We start from the raw sequence: 12,500 nt of genomic DNA on the forward strand, positions 1-12,500 counted from the left end.
CTTGGATCCCTACCCCTAGAGAGAAGCTTAAATTGCCACCAGAGCAACGGTCGTGTCCTGTCCGAATCGCGAACGGCTCTCAGACTGGAGAAAGCGGCGGGTTCTTTCGTGAAAACTGGCTTGTTCTCTAAGCATGTGGAGATTGCTCTGGGACTTTGGGCATTTATGCTATATCGTTTGTTATCGATCTTCATGTGAGAGTGGACAAAAGACCTAATCAAGCCAATTTTTGGGATTAAATCGTCCTCGATCGCGGAGTGATCAGTGGCTTCAGAGGTTCGGAGTTTCCAGCCTTGTCTTCTTTTAATGAAGGATAGGAGCAAATTTCAAAACTTGCCCAGAGCGCCTCAAATCGACACAAGGACACAAGATGAAGTAAGAGTAAGTTTATTTCTTGTATTTTCTTCGCTATAAACTAGGATTGGCCGATTTTTTTTCTGCATTTCATGTTTCCCATATTAACCCTACAAACTGTTACGCTGACTAAGCATTTAAATTGTGTTTGAGTCACCTATGGTGTCAGCAGCCACAAACTGTCACGCCGTTTGCTCCTCTCGAATACTCTGGGATTTTGATTTTCTTCGAGGGCTAGCTCCGGGCCGTTTTGATGGATTTTCGATTGGAAGGTACGAGGAGAATCGTGAATCTTTTGACCTTTGTGCTGCGAAGCTTGATGCGATTTTCGAGGGAAAAATTGCTCCGGCGCTGGAACCCTTTCAAAACAAGGCTTCCACCCTTCAAGGACATTTAGATGAATTTTAGCCAATATATGGTTCAGCGAAGATTGAAGTTTAGCTGAGAATGGCTTGGTGTATTTTGGCTTGTTTTGGACCAAAAAAACTGCAACAGGGACAGATAGCAGAGAGATGTCCTGTGGCGTTGCTTGGAGCTTGACTTCAAAGGATTCCAAATCGCGCTTGACTTCAAAAGATTCCAAATCACACGGAACAAATTTCAATTTACGTTACGGTGTGAGCCGAGAGGCATTCATCGACAGCTGGATTTACTGTTTTGACGTAGTTACTAAAACATGGAACGACCTAAAACCAGTTAACACCACCTAAAAAAAATCTACAACCACTCACAAAGAATCGAATACCATCTTAAACAAGCCATAATTGACTAAAATAAGCGAGAAGACAATATGGGGTTACCATTTAATTAATTTAGCCAAAAAAATTCGGTTGGAATGATCGTGGCATAAAGGTAACCGATTCTCCGAATTTGTTAAAACCAACCGGATGAGAATGGCGCTTTACTTTGCATTCCATCCTGTAAACCGCGCTAAAATCGTGAGAAACGACCTGGAAACGGAACGATCCGAACGAATTTCCCGAATTCCGGGAAATGGCGGTACCACTTTAATTCCCGGAATTCGGGGTAGCTGTAGGTGGTTTTAAGTCGGTCCATGTTTTAGTAATTACGACTGTTTTGAGCATTCCGCCATACTGTCCTCATGGAAAAATTCGTTGGATCTTCAAAGTTGAATACCGCATCGATAACGACGTGGAGAAGTGCAATTCTTTTCGATATTTTTAGGTTTCCTCGATTGCTAGCACAATTGCAGTGAACAATTTGGATTTTTCATTCAGGTTATGAGGTACCGTTGATTCTACATCTTTCCTCCCACTAAAAGCTATAAATTCCAAGCATTTTCAAATGCCAAAGATGCATCACATGTTGCTGAACCTAGAAAAAAAAATGAGTGGACAAGTCACAGCTACATCAAATACTGAGCAGGAAAATAGTCAATAATTTGAAAAAGTAGGGGAGCGGTGTCTGACACTTGCAAAATGCAGACCGCGGAGTGCAGACTAACCCTAATTTCGACGGCAGAGTTATTGAAAGCAAACCGTTCTAAAATGGGTGCTTATAATTAGGCTTAAATACTGCTTATCAGCGCTATTTGTAGGCAGTCTGCAGTTCTTATACATCTGAAGGGGAAGAAGACTGCAGTTCGAACTTCACTTGATTATGTGGTACTGAAAATTAATAAAATGGAAAAGAAAACGCCCCTTCATTCAAATGTGCTACTTGCTCAAATTGTAGAGCTAAAAGGGGACTGAGCCACAATAATCACGAATTTTGGATTTATCACTACAAACAGGCTCAGCAAAATTAAAAATATGTATAGAAATATATTCTTTTTTATAATTCTAAAGAAATAACACTTACAAGAGCCTAAAAAATGGCTTTTGATCAATAGATTATGGAATCCTTTTTCCTGACCTTTTCCTGAAGTTTGATTTTCACTTGCTTTTCAAGTTGTTACGAATTCGAAGTAACCAAAAGATAGAGCAAATACCTAAGCAAATTAAAACTCAACTGACAATACATCATGTGATGTTTCAGTATTTTGATTCATTTGAAGATATTAAACACTTAATGACTGGTCCCGAGGGAAAAATGTTTATTTTTTTCCCGAGAATCTCAATGTTTCTAGGAGTTAGCGCATATCCCCCACAAAAACTCCAATTTCAGTCTGAAATTCTCTTAATTCGCAAAAACAGCTTCTGTAGGTTCCATATTTTTTTACTAATTTCCACCATAAATTAAGGAAAGATGCCAAACATTCGAACATAACATTACAGGAGAATAAGGACAAAAATTGAAACAAAAAAAAATGAAAAAAAAAGACACCACGACTCCGGCCCCGAACCCGACCCCGACCTCGGTCCCGGCCCTGGCCCCTGCCCCGGCAACGCGTTTTGGCTACTACCATATCATCGGCAACAGCAACGACGGTCGTCGGTCGACATTCGCGGGTAACAGTGCACTGTTACCCTCTGACGTCATAGATTTTTCGGAAACTTTTGGCGGGAAACAGTTTTATTGTTACATGTCAAGTGACCTCAAAGGATATATGGAAAGAACTCAAGTGAGGCCATTGCTACTGTGTGCATGTGATGGATGAAGAACCTTCGCTGATCCACAGCATCAGGAACTTCTTATGCAACACCCAAGGACAGAGAAAAATCTCTGACCCGGGTGGGAATCGAACTTACGACCTCCGGATTAGATCCCCGTTGCTCTACCAACTGAGCTACAAGGCCAGACGGGAGCAGGCCGTGGGAGTTTGAGGACAAATCGGCCTGCTCCCGTCTGGCCTTGTAGCTCAGTCCGTAGAGCAATGGTGATCTAATCCGGAGGTCGTGGGTTCGATTCCCACCCGGGTCAGAGATTTTTCTCTTTCCTTGGGTGTTGCATAAAAAGTTCCTGATGCTGTGGATCAGCGAAGGTTCTTCATCCATCACATGCACACAGTAGCAATGGCCTCACTTGAGTTCCTTCCATATATACATACACACGCTACTTAGGACAACACGCACTTGCACTGACCTCAAAGTAACCAATGAGAGCGCGCGCTGCTGGGGGACAAATTCAGCTATATAACAATCAATATTGTTGCCCCCTGCCCTCCTAAAGAGATTCATCAATGAACAATGTCCTTCTAAAAAGCTCTGAGATTGAAAAGTAGAATCGGTTATCATGCACAGTATGTCTAACCCCAACCTTAATGCTAACCATTTAAAATCAGTGCCTAGAAACTCACCTCTAGGACCAATTTACTTGCCAATATATTTTACACGTACTTGCTAATAATTGATGGATTTTTGTTCGAGTTTCCTACTTTCAATTTCAACCTAGTTTAAAATAAAAATTACCTAGGTTGAAATTAAGATTAACCTGAATTTAAAGGGGTACTCTGACGAAAATCGCATCTTTCCTATCTAAGCCATTTTGAAACATAAACAAGTAGTCTGCATGAGAAGAAAAATGCTGTTTACTTTTTTCAAATATCTCTTTTCGTTCCAGAGATATTCGAGTTTTTAAATTATGCACATTAGCCAAGTGATGACGTCATATACTCAACACAAGTTTGTTCAAATATGATGAAAAGAGATATCTCAGCCAATTTGTATCAGAAATTTTTGATTTTTTGCATTAAGATTCTACTAAATGTTCTCCACAATATGAGCTTAACAGTTCCGTTACCATGGCATCATACTGGGTTCCAGACCTCCCCGATAGTAAAAGCTTTTCTGGCCACCTTTGGCATTCCATTGTGATAATTGCTAACAGCTCTTCATGTCCATGATCCAGAAGCATATAAATATGTTAGCTCGAGTTTGTGGCCTTGTTTAACATTTTTCAAACTGAAAATCACTAACATATTGAAATCAAGTGGGTGGGGACTGGAAAAGAGTGAGTTGCCATGGGAACAAAATTTTTTATAGTCATAGGTGTGTTTCCTGTAGAACTATTAGACTACAAAGTTTCAATGGTCTGCGCTGCAACTTGGCCAAGTTAGCTCTATTTATATACTCAATATAATATTGGGTTGAGTATATGACATCATCAGTCATCTCATTTGCATATTAAACCCATTTTTCAAACTTAAATATCTCCGGAACCAATGCAGATATTTGCAAACGGTAAATGGCGTTTTTGTTCTTTTATGGAATTCTATGTGATACACTCAAAAAATCAAGGGGTAAAAATTTGATCAGAGTACCACTTTAAATTTAACTGTAAGAAAGACCAACTCAATAGAAAATGTATTCCTTTTGGCATAGAGCTTGAGCAAACATATAGCAGTAATGTGCTATAGAAAAGTGGATTTTAGCTGCATAAGGGGCTTTCAGTTTGTTGAATAATGTAAACAACATACCCGGTAAAGACGAATTTAATAATATGTTTTTTTGTCCTTCTGTAAACTGTTGTGATGAGAAATAACAGATCGGAAATAAGAACGCATGAAAAGAATTTTAAAAACCCAGTGCACAATGGAAGATAGTTCATGAAAGACTAGGCGGTGAATAAACAAGAATGCTTTATGCAACTTAAATTCCTGGTTTGAAATTGGTTTTATCGTAATAATCCAAATAACATCGTTTGTCACCAATCTAAACTTCATTTTCTTGGTTCTTAAGTCCGTCGCAATGTCAATGAAATGACATAGAACGGTGTTACTCTGAAAACAGATTTAGTTTTTTACTTCGCTTTTTAAAAAATATTCTTATCGCGAATTTCAGCTCCATTTTCTCTTCCTTTCCCATTTACATTTAACTATATTTTTCTCATCAAAACAGTGTCCAATATTTATTTGTCATTTTCTGTGTCCTTGAAATGTCGTGGGCGATTTTCTTCAGGTGGATTTTTCAGCCTTTTTAAAGTTATTTGCCCGCGTGGTTTCGTCATCGTCTCTTTCGGCATTCTGTCGCACGGACATAAAATGTTTCTCAATCCAAGACGATAGCTTTTAACAAATGTCAGACAAATTGCTGGATTGACAATAGAAGAGGAGTAAATCGACAAACTTGCCATGAAACGTAGCACTCGCTGAAAGGCACAAGAAGTTCTCCAGAAGAGTTCAAAATGAAGTAAAGTTTGTGGTGTAACACAAATGTAATAGAACACCATGATAACAACCGCCATTAGCATAGCTTGTCTTCGGTTCCTCATAGACTGGCTTCGTTTTATATTTGGTTCGGAGTTCGCGAGGGCTTTGTTCTGCCTTTTTAAAGCAATTGCTATTGCACTGTACAAAATGGTTATAGAAAATAAGGGCCCTATATACATGAAAATAAATTGAAGCCCAACATATATTGCGTTGGCCTCTTGGTCAGAGAAAACTGATTCCGAGTTCATTTCCTTACAATGCGTACCATTGCCAGTTACCACAAGTTCTGCAACTATTAGCGATGGAGAATTGAGAAAGCCAGCAAAAATCCACATTGAAACAATAGCTATTGTGCGGATCTTCTTTGAAATAAGGCCAAGTTTTAATGGAAAAACGACGGCAACAAATCTATCAATTGCTATCCACACTAAACTTTGAGCAGAAACATGGATGGACACAAGACCTGTGAAATAACACAACTTGCAAAGCATCAACCCAAAGATACCGTTGATTGGCCAATCCTGTGAGGCGGCTTGCATTTGTCTTATATGAACTGGCAATACCATGAGCGGAAAAATCAAATCCGACACAGCCATGTTCACTATTAAATAATTAATTGTTTTGTGTAAATCTCGGTGCTTGTAGACGATGGCGATTATGAACGCGTTCCCGAAAAAACTGCCCAGCAAAAAAACATAATACGCCGAAAGTTTGGAAATTTTCTCTACAGTCGAATCATTGGTAAAGATACACTCCGTGATCTGTTGGCCCAGTATAGTTTCGTTGACAATTACTTGAATCGTGGTGTTGTTTCCCAATGACATGATCTGCTGCTATACCTTTCAATCGGAGCGCTAGCGGCACTCGTTTAAACGAAGATAAACTTCACAACAATTTATAATAAGCAGAATTGTTGGTTCAAGGATATACGTTAAAAGCTTTGCAATTAAGTTTCCCTCCTTTAACCATAATAAAGAAAGCAATCAGTGACAGTATTCCTTCTGTTTACAAACCTGAAAGAAAATAGGAAGTTCTTTGTGTAAAACACAACAGTTTATTTATTTAAATGAAAATGTTCAATTTAATCCATTTATTTTGATTTTCATTCATTTATTTTTAGACTTTTTAATTCCTTTATTTTCTTACTATATATAATTCGAACTCTTATTAACTTACGCTATGTACCATGCTTACGGGTAACCACTATGCTAATAATAATAATAATACTACTATATAATTACAATAGTTACACAACTTACAATACTTGCGGTGATTACAAAAAAAACCATTACGTTACAATGTTTAAGGTGTACACCTGTAATTCAATTGAATTCAATTGAATCCATTGACATGTCTTATCATGGATAAAACGCATGTTTCCGAGAAATTTAATTAAAAATCTCACGCTGTACGGATAAAAAAAATGGAGCGATCTGTGTGTACACTAATTCAATATACCACATGCACGATTACAAGAAAAAAAAGCTGTGTCAAAAAGTTTTGTTTCTATTGTTGCAGAGAAGCCGTATAAAATAATTAAACACATTGTTTCTATTTTATAGAAGACGCCGTTTTGCGAAAAATGAGAAAATTACTTTAAAAAATAGGGCTCTCCAGGTCGATGTTTTTTCAGCCTGTTACCGCCGATTTACCAAATTATTTTGGACTTCACAAATAAACGTTGGAGATTTTTGAAGACGAGAAATGTGGACTTGTCGGTGACGTTTGTCAATTGGCAAGGCGTTCGTGTGCACACGAAAGGAGAAAAGGCAAAGAAACTCGTTCACCTGAGAAATGCACTCTCACTAAATATATATATTCCTTTCTTATGCCTCTATATCATCATGAATAAAACACTGCAAAATAATAATAATAATAATAATAATAATAATAATAAATAATAATAGGCTTTTAGTAGAGATAATATCATCATGTTTTTGCGTAGGTTTTATAGAGTATAGAACTTAATAATATTCTGAATTAGCTCTCTCTAAGTAAAAAGATTCATATCATTATGTATATTAGAATTGTACTAATTCCGTACCTAACTTTTTTTACTTCTAAGTGTAGCTTCTCAAGTGGTGTGGGTTACGTTATGCGCCCTATACTACTCATAGTGTGGACAGCATTCCAAAGTTTTATACTGCGAGATAATAATAATAATAATAATAATAATAATAATAATAATAATAATAATAATAATGATGATGATGATGATGATGATGATGATGATGATGATACGCTGCTTTAGTCTTAAGTCGAGTTAAGAGATCGGCTTAAGACTAATAAGACAGATTGCATGGAACTTTTACAACGGTTAACCTTGCTGGGGTCAGGAAGGATTCTGCGAAAGGTGCTGAACACGAAGATTTCGTTGATGTTCTAACTCACATCGATCATTTAACCACAAAGTCAAGCTCGTATCATCTGGAAACTTCGCACAGACGTTTTAAGCATTGTTATGTAATTTCTGTTTTCTTAAAATCAGTGTTTTTGGGATGTCTAATGCTATTTCCCCGCAACTATTAACTTCGCATAAATTATATTTTGAATTTACGTCACAGACACAATCTATCGCTCACGCGTCCAGCCGTCTCTTCTCGGGGAGGATACCCGAACTCGAGTGAGCGGCGGAAATCGAGCCTACTGGGGCACTTGCGATTACTTGTTTATCACATAAAGGGCAAAATTATCGATCGCGTAGCTTGCCTTTCCTTCTAAGACTTTTCTTGACGACAGGAACTCTGTATCTCTCACGATAGACTTGGGATAAGTTTTGCTTCTTAAATGGCGATCTAAAGCTGCCTGCATTACCTTCAGCGAGTCTGGTTCGTAGTCTTTACCATTTTCCTTCCTTAGCTCAGCAAAATTGGGCGAGCGCTTCGTTAAGCTCTGGTACTTCGTAGCTTTCAAGTGGCTCATTTTTTCCTCTCGTCTTTGCCCATTGTTGGAAAATGTTAGTCCAGTAGTCCGTACTTCTTTTTGTGTGTGTGTTCTCACTTGTGTTTCTTAGTTCTTCCATAAATTCTTCGTCGACTTCAACAAAACGTGAAGCCATTGTTGCAGAAAAAAGATTATCGGCAACAAATCTTAGCAATGACCTCGTTGCTAAGCAACTTTAAACCAATCAGGATCAAGTAATAATAATAATAATAATAATAATAATAATAATAATAATAATAATAATAAGTAGGCATTTATATAGCGCCTTTATCCAATGTCCAAAGGCGCTTTACAACAATATATCAATATTAAAAAACAATAAAAGCTAAGAAATGCTATCAATAATAACTATACTTGAACAAATAAGTCTTAAGCTTAGATTTAAACACATTTACATTAGGGCTTAACTTTAAATCTAGTGGCAAATTATTCCATAATTTAGGAGCTACAACGGAAAAAGCTCTACCACCATAACTCTTGAGATTGTACCGAGGAACGTTTAAAAGATAATTATCAGATGATCGAAGCCTGCGCACAGGAATGTAACGCTCAAGCATATCACATAAATATAGGGGGGCTAAACCGTTGAGAGCTTTATAAGTTAGGAGCAATATCTTGTAAAGTATACGCTGCTCAACTGGTAGCCAATGAAGCTGACATAACACTGACGTAACTGGGTCGTATTTACGACCACCAACAACCAACCGAGCAGCACAATTTTGAACCATCTGCAGCCTCTTAATTAGGTAGCAGGGAAGACCAATCAGTAGCGAATTACAGTGCTCCAACTTACAAGTAACAAACGCGTGAATTAGAGTCTTAATATTCGCTTGCGACAAATATCGCTTAATTCTAGCAATATTTTTAATGCGAAAAAAAGTAGCAGTGACGTGAGACTCAAGTGTCATGTTTTCATCAAAGACGGTTCCCAAATTTTTCGCGGATGAAGTAGGTACTACATGCTCATCGTCAACAAGTAAAATTATCAAGCTGTGGGTGAGGGCGGTGTCGCGCTCCAATGATTAGCACCTCCGTTTTACTATTATTAAGCTTAAGCTTATTACACAGCATCCACTTATTTATATCACTAATGCAGGCCTCAATGCAGGAAACAGCAGAAAGTTTGTCAACCGTCGAAGATGACTCAAATGAAAGATAAATTTGCATGTCGTCTGCATAGAAGTGAAAACACATCCCGTGAACTATGTCCCCCAATGGTGACGTATACAGTAAATACAAAATAGGTCCTAAGACTGAGCCTTGAGGTACACCACAAAAAAGATCTCGACTAGTGGACTTTCCCTCTCGAACTATCACAAACTGCTTTCTATTAGTGAGGTAAGATTTAAACTAGGAAAGCGCTATGCCCTTAATACCGAAACGACGTGACAATCGCTGCAAAAGAATAGAATGGTCAACGGTATTAAACGCAGCAGATAGATCTAACAAAACAAGGATAACAGAGCGGCGATTATCAATAGCTCGCAGGATATCAGTTTGAACTCTAAGCAAAGCCGTTTCAGTACTATGCAATCTCTTGTATGCAGACTGGAAAACTTCACCTAGATCATTATTCAAAACATAGCTAGTTAACTGATGAGCAACAGCCTTTTCAATTAATTTGGAAGTAAACATTAAATTCGAAACCGGTCGAAAATTACTAAAAACCTCAAAGTCAGAATCCACCTTCTTCAATAAAGGGATCAACAGCTCTTCCTTGTGAACGTCCGCAACAATTCCTGTCTCCAACGAAAGACTGATCATTTTAGTTATTACGGGTAGAAAGTCAGGAAGACAGAATTTGAGCACACACACAGGAACTGGATCCAAAGCACACGACTTTATAGAACCAGCCTTGATAAGATGCTTCACTTGTTCAACCGACACCTCTTCAAAGTTGGTCAACTGAAAAGGGCAGTGGACTGAGTCTGAGAGGAAAGGTGCCGCATCGCAAGCATCGCTAGAGAGGTTATTACGGATATCTTGCCTTCTTGTAAGTAAGTAATCATGCCTTCTTGATTACCAAAAGTGCCCTCGTAATTAAAGAAAAAATGGCCTTTGTCTCAGCCAATCAGCATTCGGTAATTTTGCCCCGTATGTGATAAAGGACAGAACAGATGGCCAGGAGTATCCTAGACCACAGGCTGTGTCCCGATGCTCAGTAACATTTCCTGCATTAAGTAATGGTGGACCTAATATACCTCTAATAATAATAATAATAATAATAATAATAATAGTAATAATAATAATCATCATCATGATCATCATCATCATCATCGTCATCATCATCGTCTTCATCAAAATAATAATAATAATAATAATAATAATAATAATAATAATAATAATAATAATAATACTAATAATAAGATACGATTAAGAATGAAAATAACAATAAGAAAACTGTCAGATACGTTTGACTGCGGTCAATGTGCGCAATAACTAAGGGTTTGACCGGCTAGATCTCAGTTCCCCTGGCTGGGAAATTTCATTGTCTTTACCACAAAGCACAGTCCTTATTTAAGCGAGATTTGTAAGGTAAAGGTAAAGTCTGCATACGAGCCAAGTGGCCCATCAGGACGGAGTTTATCGTGGTTTCTGTAGCATAAAGCGACTAGAAATACTTACACTTTCCCCTGGATATGGGATGCCAGTCCATCGCAGGGTTACCTCTAGTTGCAGGGTATGCATAAGGGAAGCCAGTGACGCAAGAACAAATAATAGCGCAAAGGGGAGATTTAGTTTTTAGTAAAGCTTTCGGCAAAATGGAGCAGTTGTAAAAAAAAAACGTAAGTAAAATGGGTGACGGGTTTTCACGCTCGAACGGGATTTGAGTTGCGTTGATTTCATCCAGGTTAAGATTAGTAAGAAGTCAAACAACTGCTAAGCTCAAGGCCAGAGGAACGGACAAGCAACCAACCCCTTTTACTCAAACTGACGTTCGCTCCTCAAACCTTGGGAGTCATTTTCTGAAGTTCCTCTTCACATGCAACAAGACGTGAGTAAAGTTGCCTGGCTGCAAAGGTATCGTACTTAAAAATATAAGTTGCTTTGATCCATTGATAAATTATGGATGAAAGAATAAATCCCTCGCTGGAAATGTATCCAGATAACCTGCTCACAGAGAAGGTAGGTTGCTGCCAAGCCGCACTGAGCTTACTCGAGAGAGAGTGCGCAAGGTATCCAAAAAGCATAGACATCTCAGTGCCCCTGAGCCTGCAGTTATCATTACCATGGTTCTGTTAACTTTTGATTGACTATCAGACAATAAGGGTATAAAACATATAATGTGCTTTAGTAACAAAGCGTAATGATGCCTTGCAATCTTTGTATGTCTTATGTATGTATCCTCAACAGTCTCCACGTCGCCCAATTATAAAATAATAAAAAAAATAAACAAAAAACTTCAGATGAGCTCCAAAGTTGACTGAAGCCAAATCTTATTTAAAGTTAGTAATTGAATTTTTTTTCTTACAACTGTAATTGGACAAGTTGAATATGGAGTCCTGGGCCTGGTTGTCACAAACGTTGGATATCGCTATTCAACGGATAAATCACTATACAGCGAATAAGTATTGGGGAAACTAATTGCACTATCCACTGGATAGAGATTGGTCCGTTGGATAGCACTATCCAGCCTTTTAATAACCGAGGCATGTTCTTTATTAATTATATAGCATTCAGACACCAAACTATACCAATTTGTGGCTGTATGATACTACTACTCATAAATATAGTCATCATCATCATATGTTATTTATTATAGCTGCATAAATATTTGGCAGAATAATAAATTAGTGAAAAAAGAAGCTAATGTAACTAAAACAATCATGAATAGATGAGAAAATTTGATTGTAGTATGAACACAGATAGGATATTTCATTTTACTTTCTTTTTTTTTTTAATTCAATAACACTATGTTTTAATTAGACCAGTGAACATAATAGGTATCACATGACATGGCATGAATTGTTATCACTAACTCCAGAATTTAAAAAAAAAAAGAAGGTTTTTACAGTCTGTGTCAATGTTCTTCAAAGAACTAGTATTAAAAAACGGGGAAGCTGACGAATTACAACTCAAATGAGGAAATGCTTATGACACAATCAATTTTACTAAAATGGAATAAAATTTATTTATCCTTAAAAGTTATAAG

At 37.7% G+C, this 12,500-nt stretch overlaps 2 protein-coding genes across 4 annotated transcripts in view; both read right to left on the reverse strand.

Moving 5' to 3' along the window:
• Window positions 1–4,668: 4,668 nt before the first annotated feature.
• On the reverse strand, window positions 4,669–6,249 carry LOC138008897 (QRFP-like peptide receptor). The gene is made up of 2 exons (XM_068856207.1): window positions 5,422–6,249; window positions 4,669–5,260 (listed from the first exon to the last, which is right to left on the reverse strand). The coding sequence occupies exons 1-2, from the start codon at window positions 6,226–6,228 to the stop codon at window positions 5,150–5,152; spliced, it is 918 nt and encodes a 305-aa protein (XP_068712308.1). The 5' UTR covers window positions 6,229–6,249; the 3' UTR covers window positions 4,669–5,149.
• A 5,892-nt stretch (window positions 6,250–12,141) lies between these two features.
• Window positions 12,142–12,500, reverse strand: part of LOC138007007 (uncharacterized) — a 16,551-nt gene continuing 16,192 nt past the window's right edge. For all 3 annotated transcript variants that reach the window (XR_011123976.1, XR_011123977.1, XR_011123975.1), the window contains one exon: window positions 12,142–12,500. This exon is cut by the window's right edge. The gene's annotated coding sequence lies outside the window, so the exon portion shown is untranslated.

This window comes from Montipora foliosa, chromosome 6, assembly GCF_036669935.1.
Source record: "Montipora foliosa isolate CH-2021 chromosome 6, ASM3666993v2, whole genome shotgun sequence".
Classification (NCBI taxonomy): Eukaryota; Metazoa; Cnidaria; class Anthozoa; order Scleractinia; family Acroporidae; genus Montipora; species Montipora foliosa.